The sequence below is a fragment of the Sminthopsis crassicaudata genome, chromosome 4 (genome assembly GCF_048593235.1).
Source record: "Sminthopsis crassicaudata isolate SCR6 chromosome 4, ASM4859323v1, whole genome shotgun sequence".
In the NCBI taxonomy this organism is placed as follows: domain Eukaryota; kingdom Metazoa; phylum Chordata; class Mammalia; order Dasyuromorphia; family Dasyuridae; genus Sminthopsis; species Sminthopsis crassicaudata.
Window position 1 is genome coordinate 160,444,705 of NC_133620.1, and position 18,492 is coordinate 160,463,196.

At 33.4% G+C, this 18,492-nt stretch overlaps 1 protein-coding gene across 2 annotated transcripts in view; it reads left to right on the forward strand.

Moving 5' to 3' along the window:
* Positions 1 to 18,492, forward strand: part of MAP3K5 (mitogen-activated protein kinase kinase kinase 5) — a 250,131-nt gene that overhangs the window by 174,091 nt on the left and 57,548 nt on the right. For both annotated transcript variants that reach the window (XM_074309740.1, XM_074309739.1), the window contains 2 exons: positions 2,147 to 2,228; positions 14,357 to 14,490. In XM_074309740.1, coding sequence (XP_074165841.1) covers positions 2,147 to 2,228; positions 14,357 to 14,490 — 216 coding nt within the window. The remainder of the gene's footprint in view (positions 1 to 2,146; positions 2,229 to 14,356; positions 14,491 to 18,492) is intronic.

The window sequence follows — 18,492 nt, forward strand, 5'->3', positions numbered from 1 at the left end:
GAGTTGGACATAAATAAAAAAACAACTGGACAATAGTAACAGTCTGAGATGATTAGCCCCAGCCTCTAGCTTAGACCAAATGCACAACATGCCCTCGAATTCATTTCCTCCCATTTTCAACAGATTGCTTCTATAATCATTCCCAGTCTTTTATCTTCATTATCTCTTCATTCCTTACAAAAATATCCCAGTCTGGCATATTCTTCAAGAAAAAAGAAACCCTCACATGATTTGATCATATCATTAGTTATCATGGTATAGTTCTCTCTTTCTCAACTAAATTCTTTGAGAAAATCATCTATGATTGATGCTTCCACTTCCTCTCATTTTACTTTCTTCTGAACTCATTATAATCTGACTTCTGACTTCATCATTCAACTGAAAGTTTCTCTTCCAAAGGTACTAATGATCTCTTCATTTCCAAGACTACTGGTCTTTTTTCTGTCATCATCCTACTTGACATTTTCTTTTCATAACTATATGACCTTATCTCTTTTCATAACATTGTTCTTCCCTGATTTCCATATCTGTCTAACTACTCTTCAGTCTCCATTGCTGAATCTTCATCTATATTATCATCATCCCTACAATATGAAGATCCCTCAAGACTGTCCTGGGTCCCTTTCTCTTTTTGAACTGTACTATTTTATTTGGTGATCTCATCATTTCCCATGAGTTGTTATCATCTTTATAGAAATGATTTTTAAATCTATACATTCATCCTTAATTTGTCACCTAGAGGGATCTTCCCCTCTTGGTGCTACTACTTTCCACTCTGAGATTACTTTACCTTTGTCCTATGAGTATCTTGTACATGCCTTTTTATTTATTTCTTGTCTTTGCTATTATAATGTGATTTCCTTGAGGAGAGGGTCCCTATCTTTGGCTTTTTTTGTATAGGCACTTAGCATAGTGCCTATTATATACTTGCCTTTTGACTAACTACATTGTCTATTGATATTCTTTTTCTGCTTTCCTGACTTTGTACCAGGATAGGGAAATCTTCCTGCACCTCCATATTCTTCTTTTTTAGTCAATGGACCTATGATTCCAATTCCTTGCTAATAAAAATGCACTGCTATAAATCATTTAGCATATATAGGGCCTCTTTTTCTTTGAAGTCTTTGATTGAGATTTGACTAACTGTACACTCTTAGGTTTCAAAGAGGTTGATATTTTAGTCATTTTATAAATCCAAATAGCTTTCCATAATGGTTGGACTATTCCACAGCTCCATGTATCACTATGCCTCTTTCTACAAGCCCTCTAATACAGAGCCTGTCCATCTGTTGTCATCTTTAGCAATTTGCTGAGAATGAAGTAAAATCTCTGAGTTTGTTCACAGCTTTTCAACTGATCTTGGATCTTCATCCCTTTGTAACTTTCTTCTTAATGAGAAAATTTCAGTAGTCTATGAAGAAATGCTCCACACTGCAAAACATGTATGATTGTGTGGAAGCAAGTCAAGTGCCAGATGTTGTAGTCTTATGTGTTCCCACCCCACCCTGAATTAGATGACCCTTTAAGATTGATCATCATCTTTCTTCTTAATAGCTTACATGATTCAATAATTCTTGCTAGCTACAAAAACCTACTACTCAATCAAAGCAGATTACTAATTTTATTTTTATGAGTCATCATTTTTCTGAATTATATTTCTTCCAATGTGTTGGACCATGCTATCCTCAATAGTCTTTGCCCGAGAAATCACTAAAGCAAAGCATGCTTGTCTTAGAATGAGAAGTGACTTTTTTTTCCATTTAGACCTACTTACATGCCAATTTTCCTGTATTCATTTTCACATTTCTCAGTATATGCCTTTTCTGAAATGTAAAGAAATGGCAGCACAGATCATCTATCCCAGAAGATAATTATATGCGTTATATCCCACTTTTTGTGTACTCTAAAATGCTGTGGAATAAGTCTGTGTGTAGCACTTTTGTGCACTATAAAGTACTTTGGAATAAGGTGGTTTTGTGAAAAATTTCAGAGAAAATGCTACAACATAGAAGAAACTGTTAACTTTTTGAAAATCACATCTTCTTTTTGTTAGACACAATATTAGCTACTTATTGTGTATTGATGTCATATTGACCTTTATTGCAAAGTTTATTTTTTTATGTCTATATTCCCATTTTCATTTCAGGTTTTTTGAAATGGTGAATACTATTACTGAAGAAAAGGGGAAAAGTACAGAAGAAGGGGAATGTGATAGTGATTCTTTGGAGGTAATGTTTACAATTGTTTTAGCTTCTCAAAAATTGATATTTGTAAAGTTGGTCATTTAAATCTCAACTAAACTTTTTTGAGGGAGAAAAAAACAAATCTTTCAAAAAAAAATCTGGGATAGGTAGGTGGCATCATGGATAAGGTCCTGGAGTCAGGAGGATCTGAGTTCAAATTTGGCCTCTGACATTTAATGGCTATGTGACCCTAGGCAAGTCACTTAATCTTGATTACCTCAAAAAAAATATCTGAAAGATTCTGGCAAATTTATCTCCCTTGCAAGTTTAAAAATTTTTTTTTCTTCTTCTGAAAATTCAAAAACCAAGATAAACATGGTGGTCAACTAAATGAATCTTTTGCACTATTTATTGCAAATTAAATTTAATTAATTAGCTTATTATTATTAGTTTAATTTTCTATTGGATTCATGAACTATAGTTTCTTGCAAATGATAATTTTTTCATTGGCTATGTTTATGTCCTCAGAGGCTAACTAACAAAGCACTTAGCACATAGTAGAGGGATAATGAATAATTGTTGATTGATTTTCATCTGATATGAAAATGGAGGATGGTTCATTGAAGAATACTTATTACCCACATCTTTGCAGCAGCAGCAGCAGCAGCAGCAACATCAATTATCAGTGACACATATGGGCAAATGTATGTGCACACACACACATACACAGGGAGAAAGAGAAAGACAGAGAGAGGGAAAGACAGAGACAGGAAGATAGAAAGAGAAATGTTTCACTCTTCCAACCTTTATCTCAGTTTATATGCCACAGTGATGGAATTCAAAATGATATATGGAGCTATGTGACTGACATTAAGTAGAAACATATACTACTAATTAATACTACTGATTAATCTTCAAAAGTCTCCTATATTTCTGACATTTGGAGTCATAACCCATTGTGAGTTCATCTCTTTGGAAAAGTCTAATGTGAGGAATTGTACAAAGTGTAGCATAGTAACAGCTCAGTAATTTGGCATTTTGTGGAGAGCTTAAAATATTTTGAATAAGCAGACTTTTTAGATAACTGAAATTTAAGTCTTGAATGCAAAACTTCCAAATTTTCAGCAATTATAGTTCCTAGACTTTCTGAAAATACAGACTTTTGAGAGGCAGCAAACTGTGACAATAGAAAGTGACCTAAGCCTATCATTATAATTACAGTTACCACAAAAGATTGTGTGGTTTAGTGGAAATGTTATTCATTCCCTTCCCCTCCCCCCCTCTCCAATTGTACTGGAAGTTGTCACCTACATTTCATTCCTGGAGTTGTACTGGCCAGTTCTGTGTCTTTAGCAAGTCCTCTAATTATTTTAGTTGTCTCATTTATTAAAAGAAAGGGCTTGATTGTGCAATAAAAATCCCTTCCATCACTGAAACTATGTATTTTTTCCCTAAGTTATTGATACAAAAGTAACATTGGGGGAAATGGTCATTGGTCCTAGGATGGATCTTAGAATTTGCATCCTTGGAATCAGATCTGGGGGGGAGGGTTGGGAGAAGAAGATAAAGAATGAATAGAGAAGGAATAGGAGTTGAGCCATTTAGTTTTGGAAAGAACTTCTGAAACAAAGTCCTTTCTAGATAAAGAATGGTCTGATCTATAGAATAGCTAATACAGAATCACAGATGAGAGTCATTTACTTCTTGCTCACAAAGATGGAATGAACAGCATGCAGTAGTGTGATCTCCTAGGTAAAGTAACTAGGTTTCTTTCCTGCACAATTAATTATTGACTCAGAGGCTGAGCAGCCTTTTTTCATTTGATTTTCTTGTCTTCCATAGGAAAAAAAAATAGCTCTTTCACTGTTATCATGGCCTTAGCTGCCCCGTGGCATTATTTTTCTTCCATAATGAGTACAGTGGACCTAAGGCATTGTACCCTCTTGTTAACTCATAAGATCTCTTCTGTCTTTGTTTTACTGGTGTGTTGATGATATGGAAGAGGACTATACCCAGAGGGATAATGGGAGCCATCCCTTGCTCGCTATGGCCAAATTGTTTCATTTTTCATCGTGACCATTTATGCCCCAGAGATCTTGACTACACATCAGGCTTTGATGTATTACATTGTTGATTGTCTAGACTCAAGAAAGTGGACTTTAAAAAGTAAACTTAAAAGTTTAAAGTAAACTTAAAAGCATGTGTGTACTTTTTGTTTTCTGAAGAACCTGGTTGTTAAACATTTACTATCACATCCCTGAATTGTTCTGTAAACATTGTTTGAACTCAGCAAGAAAACTCAAGGAATGATGTCATCAACAGTTTGTAGGCCTGGTAACTGGAGGTTAATAATAATAATAGAACACATTTATATAATGCCTGAAGGTTTACAGACTGCTCTATTTCAAATAATCATTTGAGCTTCTCACCCCTCACCATTTCAATATTATGTGATAGAGTATTTTAGAGAAGTTCAAAGGAGAAACCTGTGACTCAAAGAATTTATAGAAACCTGCCTCACTGCCAAGAAAAAGATAGTATTTCTAGTTTCAGGATATCAGAACAGAATATTAATGTTTGACTTTGAACAGAATTCTAGGTATTGGCAATATTGATACAATGCATCTTTTGTGAGACAAGTTGAAATTCATTTATAGAACCATCATGATAAATCAACTCTTCTGAAATCTCTTTCAATAGTAACATTTCTTATGTATATTATCTAGCTAAAAAGATTGATTCTGTAAACATTGGCAAGTAAGAATATAACAACAATTCATATTTATTAGTGCTTTAAGATTGACAAAATATTTTCTACAATAGTACAAGTATCATCTCCATTTTACAGAGGAATAAATTGAGGCCAAAATCTTTTACCTGGGTTCAAGAAGTAGTAATAGGGTTAGGATTTGAATCCAGGTTTTCCAGCTTCAAGCCCTAGTACTCTTTCCGTTACAGAATTGTTTTCCAAATAGTAGTAATATCCATCACCAGACTATGTTTCCTCCAATGAATTTTATTTGATATCTAACAATGGAATAGCTTTACTTTCCTCAAGTAATCCTGGATTTTTCAAATGTCCTTTCCCTTAATCTACAGAAAAATGATGATATAATGCAAAAACAAACAAACAAAACACAACAGCAACAGCAACAAAAACAGCACAATCCTCTGCTAACCATCTATGCATTAATTTGTGCCCTGTAAACAGTATACATATGAAATGTCTTGAGAGCCGGCAGTATTTATATATGACATGAACTGTTGGATCTTTTTTTTTTGTTTGTTTGTTTTCTTAAGCTTGATTCTCCCCAATTCCCAAAGGTATTTGATTCTTTGAAGCCTTCTAGGATAGAAGATGGAAGCATCATTATCACAACAGATAATCAGTTTTTAATCAGCATAGTCAGAATCATTTCTGTAATGGTGGCTGAGAGGTGGTGTTACTTCCTGGGGAAAAGTTCATTTCTTAAAGTGCAAGATGATTTCAAAAGCAAAATCCCAGATTTGGGGGAGAGCTAGATGGGGAGGATGTCCAGGGTGTAGATACTAACAATTGGAAATGATGATCAGGAAGCATAGATTTAAAACTGGAAGAGACTTTTGAGGTGCCTTTAAAAGCGATTGAAATTGTAAGACCCAAAAGACTGAATATGCTGACCCAACATTTTGGTTCATAGAAGGAACTAAACTTTATCCATATGGTCAGTGTTGCTATAAATTAAACCAGAAGACATAAAGAACTTACAAGGGGGGCAGCTAGGTGGCGCAGTGGATAGAGCACCAGCCCTGAATTCATGAGGACCCGAGTTCTAATGTGGTCTCAGACACTTAACACATCCTAGTTGTGTGACCCTGTGTAAGTCACTTAACCCCAGCAGGGGGGAGAAGAACTTACAAGCAGGTGGAAAGCTGGCTCCCAGGTTTTTCTCAGAGGGATGATGAAGGGTGATAGAGATGGTTTTATTGTATGCCCCAAGATATTAAGAAACATCATTTCATGGGACACTTGCCTTGTCATGCTCATGAAGCAGTGCAAGTATGTACAATCCTGAGAAGATCATTACAATGAATCAAAAATTTGATGTATAAAATACGCAAGAAACTGTTAAAATTTTATGAAGCTAACATTCAGTCCCAATGAATAAATGAATCTGTCAGATGAATAAATAGTTTTTAAAGGAAAAAACAAACATTGTTAATGCCTTTTGAAAAATGCTCAATTTAGATGACTTATACCCTCATCACTCATTAAATTATCAAAAATATTTAAATGCTATTAAGGCAATGTTAGAAGTTATGGAGAAGCAAATACACATTCTTTGCTGATGGGATTATAAACTAATGGACTATTTTTTAAAAAAAAATTCACTTGAACAAAACATTTATTAAAAACTATATATAAGCATTGTGCTAGGCATAGGGGATAGACAACAAAAGCCTGTCCCTGTCTCCTTAAAGATCTTAAATTCTATCTGGAAGTATTAAGCAATATGTAGTAAAAGTTACAAGTACTCTTTGACCCAGTAATTGAGTAAAATATATTTGTGTGTATGTATATATATATGTATATATATATATATATATAGAGAGAGAGAGAGAGAGAGAGAGAGAGAGATCATAAAAAAAAAAGATTTTTTTTTTCAGAACTTTTTATAAACAGCATAATTTGTAATGATAAAAAAAAAAAAGCCCAGTTCGTTTAGCAGCTAAAGTGTTTCAGCAGTAGGGGAAATACCTAAACAAATTATATTATGTCAGGATGTGAAGTACTAATTAAGATAGACAAATATGAAAAAATTATAAGAGGTGTAAGGATTTTTATAAAATAATGCAAATTGCAAAAAGCATAACTAGATTAGAGAAAATACTAATTGTAGACATATATTAAAAGTAAATGAGAATGAAGAAATCTTATACATATTTAAAGGAAATAGATAAGTTCTTCTAACATTTGATGTATTGAAATTCATCTGAATGTAAGCAGTTTAAAAGAAAATTTAATAAAGTGTATTGATATTGAATATGAGGGCTTATTGTAGTGATCTTATTGTCTATGATAGCAGAAGAATCATGTTTAGATTCTACTATCTTACCATCTAGAGAAGTGTCAGCACCTTTAGAAGACAGGGATGTTGGAGATGGTATATGTTCTAGTGTTTTTTGCATTGATGATAGCAGCCTTTTAGGTTCCTTGACAAAAAATAAGTAAAACTAGAACAGGCCAGTTGGCTGGGAAGTATGTCTTTGGTTTCTATTTGAATCATCTAGGATATGGTCAACAGTGAGCAAAGATTAACTAAATAGTTCTATAAAATACACATTTTGAAACTTATCTCTCTAGTTGTAACTTGTAAAATTTTTATGGAAATAAGAGATTAAAGTTTATATTTCTTCTTGTTTTTAATATTTAGGTTTCTTTCAAGCAGTAAAATAGTTTTATATGTAAGAATTGGTACAAAGTGTACCAGAGTACTTCTAATATACCTCACTTTTCTCTTATCTGAGAGAAATGTTCCCCATTTATCTAGCATTTATATGTCACTTTAAGGATTGTAAAGCACTAAAAAGGTCAGCTGACTCATCCAGGGTCACACAGTATCTAAGATGAACTTCAACTAAAATCTTTATTACTCCAATTCAGCAGCTTTTTTTCTAAATAAAAAATCCATATTATCAATGTTGCATAAGAAAACACAGACCCTCTTCCCCCCCCTCCCAAAAAACAAGTATAATATATATAATATATAAGAAAATATGTTTAATTTGCATTCAGACTTCATTGGTTTCTCTATCTGGAGGTGTATACATTTTTCATCATGGATTCTTTGGAATTGTCTTGAACAGAGTAGTTAATTCTTTTACAGTTGATCATCCTTACATTGTTGCTTTTCTGGTTTCATTCACTTTACTTTGCATCAGTTTGTGTTAGTCTTCTGGTTTTTCTGAGAACATCCTGTTCATTATTTCCTATAGTACAATAGTATTCCATCACAATCATATGCCAAAAATTGTCCAGCCATTACCCAATTAATGGTCATTGCCTCAACGTCTGATTCTTTTCCACCACAAAAAGAGCTGTTCTGAATATTTTTGTACAGATAAATTCTTTTCCCTTTTCTCTGATCTCTTTGGGATATAGTAGTATTTCTAGGCCAATGAGTATGTGCAGTTTTATATCCCTTTAAACATAGTTTCAAATGGTTTTCCGGAATGATTGGACTTGTTTTTTTTGTGTGTGTGTGTGTTGTTTTTTTTTAATTCACTTTCATTTTTAAAAAATTATCAGTTGCCTACTATATGTAAAACTCTATGCTAAGATACAGTAAAACCCCTCTCACCCCTCAAAAAAGGATCTCTGTTTTCAAAAAGGTTTTCTTACATTCTACTTCTTGTTGATCAGAATCAGGAATTTAACATTTAACAAGTTTGAGCATGACCCTAGAAAATCTGCATATTAATATACTCACTTCATTAAACCTCTGATAAAACAAGGTGATGTTTTGCTTTTATAAAATTTGGCTTGATCAGTATGGTTTCAGTATTTCAAATGATGTGGATCATAGCATGATTATCAGTAGAAACTTCTGTTTTCTATTGATTTTCATTTTTGTTAATTTATGTGTCATTGATATTCTCCTTATGGATGAAATGAAAATGGCAAATATAGAAAACAATTTAAAACTTAAGAGATTAGTACTCTATATATGCACATGCCCTAAAAAATAAAAAGCAAAAACTGAACTACCCACCAATGGGTTCTGTTCTTTAAAGCAGGTAATTTCACTATAATTTATTTTTCACAAACACCCTTTTCGCCTAGCAACAACAAGCTTCCCTAGTGTCCCATTTCTCTAAATGCCCTTTAAAACATCTGTTTAATACCTAAAGCTGAAAATTGCATCTGAGCTTTGTAAACACTTTGCGCATCATTTGGTCCTGCTACTGCACAACAGACTAATCAAAACTTTCTGAAACATTCTCTTCAGAGAGAACCTCGCTTTTTCTACCTCTGCATTGAGGAATATTGTGAGGGAGTTTTTTTTAATTTTCCTACTCACTGGGAAATAAAAGATAATTTTACTTTGAAACTGCATAAATGAATGAAAAAGCACATATTAAGCCCTTGCTATGTGTCTAGTCACATTGGAATTGTTATTTATCTAATCTTCTATTAAGGTGTATCATTATATCATCAGAGACTCTCCACAGGTTATTATGGTCTTTTCCAGTTGATATCCTTTAGATTTCTATCACCATCCTTCCCTTATCTCCTTTCTCTCAGCTATCCCATTCTTTCTTCTTCCAGAATTCTTAATGTCTCATCTGTGAAATATCTGAGAATACATTCAAGACACAAAGTAAATTTCCCACTGCTACTCAAACCTGAAACCAATATTTGTGTTTTGTTGATATGGGGAATTTGATAGACATAGCAGTGTTCCAGATGTCATTAATTAAGTAGAATCAGAATGGGCTCCTCATCAGCTTTGTGATTACTGGTGATCATTTTCAATGTTCTCTATGAAGCAGATAGGTGGTCTTTTCTCTCATTCTCTACACTTGCCAGGCAGAAGTTTTGTCTTAATGATTTTTGCCCTAAATGGTAATTTTTCTCAGTTCCTTTATTTCTGTTCATGAAACAATTCCTTCTCCCCTCATGTCTATGTGTCTCTGTCTCTCTTTGTCTCTGTCTCGCTATCTCTGTCTGTCTCTCTCTCTCTCTCTCTTCCTCTCTCTCTCCCTCTTTTTTTCTTTTTCCATGGAAAGAAAAAAAGTTTCTTCCTGTCTTCCCAATGTATCTAGAAGAAAAACAGCCACTCATGATATAAGTATGGCCATATATAAGTATGACGCTGAGTATGACCAATAAGAGAGATTGTTATTTCTCTCTATTATGTAGAAAGAAGATCATCTTTTCCTTTTTATACATCGCTTCTCCTCCCACTGGGCATACATTTGGTTGGAAGCCAGGTAGAGAAGCTGACAGAAGGTCTGTTGGACAGGTTTGTGCACAGCCTTCTGCCAACCTGCATGTTTCTTAGCAGGATTTGCTGCTTAGAGTGAGGAACAAAAAGGAAGGTGTTTTTCACATTTGTTTCGACATTTACAAGTTTTATTTCTTTTCTAATAATTTGTATTAATGGCTAAAGATCTAGATTTTATGTCAAGACCTGGGTTCAAGCTTTTAAGGCAGCTGGTTGCTGCAATGGAAACAGTACTGGGACTGTAGTCACAAAGACCTGAGTTCAAATCCAGCCTCAAAAACTTGCCAGCTCTGGGACAGTGGACAAGTCACTTAACTTCTGATTGCCTCAGTTTCTTCATTGGTAAAATGAAGATGATAATAGCACTTATTTCCCTATCTTATTGTGAGGGTCAAATGAGATTAATAATTGTAAAGTACACTTAGCATAGTAAGGGCTATATGAATGTTAACTATTGTTATTATTTCTAAAGCACTTTGCCAACCTTAAAAGTTTTTTATGGATTGTAGTTACTTTATTGTTCTACTTGTGATCACCTACTAAGTGTCTGACCACTAGCACATTGCCAGACTTTTGTGTTTATCTGTCATTCTTTGAGTGGCTCATCCTTATCAGGCTGTTTGTTATTCATACCCAAAGTTTCCTTTCTCCTATGAAATCCTAGGCCAAAACAAAGGTATTACAATGTATTTCAAAGATTTTATCTATTTGGTTATATTGACTTATGTCTTTATCAACTTGGAATAAGTAGGGGCATACACTACTTCTGCCAAGCACAATACAATCAATGGAAGGAATATTAACTCCTAAGGAACAAGATCCAAATCCTGCCTCTGATATTTTCCTGGTTTCATATAGCTTCAGATAAGTCGCCCAACCTTCTTGGATTTCTGGATCCTCATTTGTAAAATGAAGAATTTAGATTAGATCTGTACTCCCAAATTTTGTTTGGTTTGATTTTTCCCAAGATCATAGGCAATGAGCATCAGAAGTAGTATTCAAAGCCAGGTTCTATGATTGTAATTCCAAAAGATTGTCTACTACACTTGCCTCTCTTCATATGGACTATTTGTGTCTAACCTATGGTAAAATGTTCCAAACTTGTATTGATCTGATCAGCCATGTTTGGATGCACTGTAATGGAGTAATTTTTTAACTTTAATGTAGTAAAGTCATTTTGGTCCTCCAAAAATAAAGGACAGCAACCAGCTAGCCTGCATCTTGCTTTCACTATGGGCATCTTAGCAAAGCTTCATTAACATTGTGCTTTTACTTTTTGGGAAATCATTGCTCCTTTCTTGTGATGATCTTCTTTCCAGCAATATTACTATCACTACCACCACCAATAATAATTGCTATTACTTCTAACAACTGCTCCTATTAATAATAACAATAACACTGCACTCCTACTACCACTACAACTACTACCACCATTAATAGTAATAAAAAATAATAATAGCTACCATTTATATAATGTCTACCATGTGCTGCTACTGTGCTTTAGGGGCTTTAGCCCCTCTTTCTAACCTAATGGAGTACATGTTAAGAAAGCACATAAACAAATGGATTCATTTCCCTCTTTCGAGACTTAGTTGCATTATATAATGACAGACCGATTTGATATCCACATTATTTGCTAACCTATGGCTATCCAAATAAAATTTGTTCCATGTTCTGTCTTTATTCCTTCTTTCATTGTCTGCTTTTTTACCCTCTCTTATCATTTCCTGTTTGTTCACTAGTATGCCTATTATCTGTTGTTATTCTCCAGTTTTCCTCCACCCTTTTTTAGGGAGAACACTTTTATTCTCTTTTTACTCATTCTTATATAATAAAAATTTTGGGGAATAATATATAAAGATAGAAGCAAACAGATGCATAAAAATCATTTACCTATGGTGATTGGGATATTTATCTCTAGCCTGTCTTGCTAAGTTTGTCATTAATGAATTTTATCTCATGTTCAGATTGTGTAGGTTTCTGTACCTAATAGAAATATGCTTTTGTTATTTTTTGTTCCTGAGGAAAATTAAATTGCAGTCCCTTGTCCAGAGCTTGTATATTCTTCAGTCACTCGTTATCCACCTTAATGTGGTAAGATAGGGATGGGGAAGAGGGCATATTCTTAACTACAGTGGTAAACTGAAGTGCCCTCCCTTTTTGATATCTTTTTCTTTTTGGTATAACATTCATTTCTAAATATAGCTACCACCTTTCCTACTCCATGTAGTGAACTTTTCCACATGCACACACATACATATTAGAAAGAAACTTATATATGTACTTGTATATGTAATATGTATACATGTTTGTGTGTACACATAAGAATGTTTACTGGATGGGGTTAGAAGAACAATCATATTTGGAAATGAATGTCAAGAAAAAGGGGCTAGATGAGTATATATATACATTTAAGTATAAGGGGACCCAGTTGTCAAAGAAAGAACATATATCTGTGTGTATGTGTGTGTATATTCATCATGTACTTCCAGAAAGAAGCTCACCAAATCATCTAGGCCAATGGAGTCCTCATATTTCTTCCAAATGTAGGGCAGGACCCTCTATCCTGCTTTCTCAGAAGCAGTTTCTTCCCACACCCCATATGTAGGGCAAAGCATATTTCACATAATGATAATAGAATTAGTTTACTGGAGAAGATATGAGGGGTCTAGAAAACATTGCTAAATGTTATGAAGTTTTGGGGTAATGAAACTGACAATTTTAGGATCCCAGGTAGAAACAGTCAATCAATATTCAAGCACTGAGATTATGCATCAGGCACAGTTTTCAGCATCCAATGATATGAAAAGAGACTAAGGACAATCCTTCTTACAATCTAATAACTTGTGTGTATATGTCCATGTATTCACATTGATAAAATATGTTTATATTTTGGTTGGTTGCTTGGTCTGAGGAAATCCTATGGCTACCTTCTAACATCTCCAACGATACCACAGTCACTGATATTTACAGGAAGATCTGTAATTTCTTCAGCTGGGCTAGGAAGTTATATCTCTCCCTGAAGATTCCATGCTTTTGATTTAAGTTGCCAAAAGAGAAGGCTCCTCTTAAGACTATTGTCCTCTTGGTATTGGCTCATTTATTCTTCTCCATATCTCCCTTGAGGAAAAGTATACTTATTTCCTTTGTATTTTGTTACTCTCCTGAACCAGAGAGAGGATCATGTTTTTTAATTCTGTTCAAGATGTGTTTTCTAATACTAATGTGCCAGGGGTAGGCATGCATTTGTTCAAAAGACTGCATCTTAATTTTTAGACAATGCAAATTGTTTCTAGGTAATTCCTTTTAGATACTGGAATCCAGGGGTAAATAATATAGAATCTCAAGTTGCCATACTTAGAGGAGCAAGAATTATCACATTTTATCCTAAGATTAGCTAACTTCTCAAAACAGTCCTAGAAATACATGTTCTGAATATGGTGCTCCCAATTGCCCTGCTCACTGGATAGAATTATGCATTATATGTCCAGGTAAGTAGAATGCCAAATGTGTTTTGATTTTCTTTGTTAAAAAGTTTCCATTTGGGGACATTTTCTGATCTCTTCTTTTTTCCCAAATCTATTCTTCAAACTTCTCTATTCATGCAAAACTTTACTATGGAGGTTTTTAAGTACAGATTTTTCCTGACAGAGTATCAGTTACTTTGAGAGTCCCCAAAGATCTTAGAGAGGAAGAGAATTCATAATAACAGAGTGTTTCTTAAATGAAAGTCAAAATGGGCCTTTGGGGTAGAAATCAATTACATAGGCTTTTAGACTTACAAATGGATTGAATTTTTTTGTCAAGAAGCACAATGTAATTCTCTAGTTCATACTTTTCTATTAAAATATAACTGTTCTTTGGGAGTATACATATCAATGGGCATAAGTTGCTATGATGGTCTCAAAAATATGTGTATTTATGTATACATATTTGCATATATACATATGCATATGTGTATGTATGTATATAGGGGGAAGGTATATATTGGTATGCCAGTCACTCTTTGATTACTAGATTCTATAGATCTTGTATTGGAACTGCCCTTATGATATTTTCTTTTTGACTTTCAGTTTCTCTTGTTAATGCTATGTTGCAATGCAAGTTTTAAATGAAAACTTTTTAAAATGTGATATTAAAATATTTAATAATACATACATTGAACCTTCTTTTTTTTCTTTTTAGTATGACTATGAATATGATGAAAATGGTGACAGAGTCATTTTAGGGAAGGGCACTTATGGTATAGTTTATGCTGGACGTGACCTGAGCAATCAAGTCAGAATTGCTATTAAAGAAATCCCTGAGCGAGATAGCAGGTACAGTAATTGTGATTAATCAGTTCTCTTTTCTAAAGAATCTGAGACTTTTGACCAAAAAACAAAAATAAAATACTGGGCAGTCTGATTAACCTTTGTCTTTCTGAAAAGTCTGCTGTTTGTTAGCTGTTTCAGATGTACCATATTTACCTAAATACAATCCACTAGTTTTTCCCTCTCTATTAAACTGTCTTACATATTCTATGTGAGTTAATGAGTATGTATATGTATGTGTGCATGTGTGAATTTGTATGTATGATACAAGTGTGCATCTTATGGAGAAATTAAGACTAAACTATGAAAGTAACAGACAACAAAAATGAATAAAACATCATTATTTGAGTTGAAAGAAATATAAAAGTCTTTCACAGTAAATATATATTTTATGTTAATTTTGTAAAATTATTCTTCATTATATCTATATGCCTTTCTTTCTCTATTAGGTGTCACAGTAGATAAAATGTTGGGCCTGGAGTCAAGAAGACTCATCTTTATGAGTTCAAATCTGGCTTCAAACATATACTTGCTAAACCCCAAGCAACTCACTTAATCTTGTTTGCCTCAGTTTCCTCATCTGTCAAATAAACTAGAGAAAGAAATAGCAAACCACTCCAGTAATTTTGCCAAGAAAATTCTAAATGGGGGGGACAGCTAGGTGGCGCAGGAGATAGAACATCAGCCCTGAATTCAGGAGGACCCAAGTTCAAATCTGGTCCCAGACACTTAACACTTCCTAGCTGTGTGACCCTGGGCAAGTCACTTAACCCCAGCCTCAGGGGGGGGGGGGAAGAAAATTCTAAATGGCATCATGAAGACTCAGTCACTCCTGAAATGACTGAATAACAACAAAATATACATTTATAGTTTTCTTTGAAAATAGATCTCATTTTAGAAGAATGGCCTCTTTGAGTCAGTATGGTATAGTTGCCCTATTGTGATTATTTTTACTCTTTTTTGTTCTTTATAGTAGTATTTATTTTACATTTTACATTTCCTTTAAATATGAAATAATGTATTCATTCTTGATAAAGTGAAAAAAATTTGTATTTTTGAATGATACAATTCTTAATGGTAAGAAGTGATTTTATAAAGATAGTATACTTGAGTATATAAAAAACTGGCCTCACTCTCTTCAACAATAAGATGATTCAAACCAATTCCAATTGTTCAGTGATGAAGAGAGCCATCTACATCCAGAGAGAGGACCATGGGAACTGAGTATGGACCACAACATAGTATTCGCTCTTTCTGTTGTCATTTGCTTGCATTTTGTTTTCTTTCTCAGTTTTTTTTTTCATTCTTGATCTGATTTTTCTTGTTCAAAAAGATAACTATATAACTATGTATACACATATTAGATTTAACATATATTTTAACATATTTAACATGTATTGAACTACCTGCCAATTGGGGAGGGAGTGGGGTGAAGGAGGGAAAAATTCGGAACAAAAGGTTTTGCAAGGTCAATGTTGAAAAAATTACCCATGCATATGTTTTGTAAATAAAAAGCTTTAATAAAATAAAAAAAAGAAAAGAAAATTGACCTCAAATTCAGGACAACCAAAGGTCAAGTAACACTTCTGACACATAATTGGCTGGGTGGACAAAGCACAGTATCCCAGGCAACTTTCTCTGGCTATAATTTGTAGAACAGTCACTGTTCTACATTGGGAGTTTCTTCATTCAGAGTTCCTTATATCATAAAAATCACAAGTCTAGACTAAAAATGTATGTAAGGTTGTCACATTTATTAAGTATTCTCTTAGGCTAAGCAGATAAAATGTGTTTAGGGAGAGAAAGGACAGATTTGTTCAAAACTCTTGAAACACATTATTACTCTATTTCCACTGACAGTGGCTAATAATTAGAATATAATACTTAAAGTGTTCATTGTTACCCAAACTTTGTAATAATCTGGAAATACTTTCTAAACCACTGCTATCCAAGGATATGCTCCTGCCTGATCATATGTGTACATACACACATTTGCCCAAAGGATCTTGACAAAATAATAGCTTATCCCATTGATATTTTAAATAAATTAATTAAATATTTTAAATATTTACAATTCCCAATGGAACATGCTGGGAATTGTATGTAACTCTTCTCTATTAAAACTAAGTGCCTGAAGGGTTAATAAAGGAAATTTCTTATACTTTGCTGTGGTTTTTTTTGTTTGTTTGTTTGTTTTTGTTTTGTTTTTTTACTATGCTATACTATACTTTCTTATGGTAGATTATAGAGAAACTTACTGTCGTGTTAGTAAGCTATTCAGCACAAAAACATATTTATGTGCTTTAAAGAGGTTTGTTGTGCCATTTATAAGAGAGTTATAATTGGCTATTAATAATGCAAAAATTAAACAATCACTGTGTAGTTGGGTAGCATTATCTATCCTGAAAGAAATTGTCTTTGCAAAAATAGCTGAGGAAAATCGTTTCCATATGAGCTCTCTTTACGTACGGAAAGGCTTTTGAGAACTTTTGAGTCTGATCTCCATTGTAAATACAGATTAACTGCACGCCTTGAGCACACATCTTTGGGACATGTGCCTAGATCAGGCTATTTTGAGTATTACCTTCAATAACAACTAAAAAAGTGGATTTAATTACCAAATATCAATTTAGTTAGCTTCTAGCATAGTGCACGCTTGACATTTAAAAAGTTCTCAATAATCATCATCATCATGTATAATAATTATACAACAAATAATTATATATTATTAATGATAAACTGAATTCCAAAACCAAATGGATATTACTATTCTGGATTACCTGAAGTTTTGTTTTATCTGTAGCACTGCTTTCCTCAGCTAATTGAGAGTTGATTATAGTGTAATTACATTCAGTTTTCTCATATCTCCAGACAGAGACAGTTTCTGATTTTATCTTTTAAACAAAAGACATAGTGATAGTACATTTCAAACTCATAGAATGTTCAAACTGAAATAAAATTTGGAAATCCAATCTAAACCTGTAATTTTCAGGTGGAAAATAAGATAATAAAAGATGAAACAATTTAACTAATGTCACACAGAGTTGCAGGAATGGGATATTACTAACCCAGATTCCTTCATTCATAATCTGTAATTCTTTTTTTCTGTGCCATATTGCCTTTTTTAGGAACAGAGGAAATATTTAATAAGATGTAAGATCATTTTTCTCAATCTTTTTTATATTTATAATCATCCACTTTCTTTGCCTTGAATGATTGAAAAAAAAATCTGTCATCCCAAGACCATAATATTAAATATATATTACTTGATGTTCTACATCTGGTCAGATAACATGAAATGATGATAAATTGGCTCTTATAAATACAAAGTGATTAAAAGAGGATTCCTGGTTTACATAAGGTTTTGAACATTTCTTAGAAATTTCTCTGACAACAGAGATATCACTCTCTTCTGGCTTTAAGGGATGTTCTTTTTTTTTTTTTTTTCTTTTTATTAATTTTATAATTATAAATTTTTGACAGTATATATGTATGAGTAATTTTTTATAATATTATCCCTTGTATTCATTTTTCCAAATTTTCCCCTCCCTCCCTCTACTCCCTCCCCTAGATGACAGGCAATATAAGGGATATTCTAATGTAGTAAAGAGGAGTTCTGTCTTTTTATCATTTAGCAAACTTGGGGTTTAATTAATGCTAAATTAAATTAAGGGCCTGAGTTCAAATTCATCTTCAGACATTTGCTAGCTTTGTGACCTCAGCCAAGTCACTTAGCCCTGTTTTGCCTCAAAAAAAAAAAAAAAGAAAGAAAGAAAGCTAGAAAGAAAGAAAAAAATCAATATATTGGAAGTGTTCTGTGTACTTGCTCCATCCATGCATTTGTTCCACCTCCTACTCACCCTCTTTGTAGAATAGACAACATTTGTCACTGAACTATCTCTGAGGGATCTTAGGAATGTCAGTGAAATAGCCACAGTTAATTGTCTCCATGGAGATAAGCGCAATGTAAATGTAAATATAAAATAGCATTCTTGTGCAACATTAGTA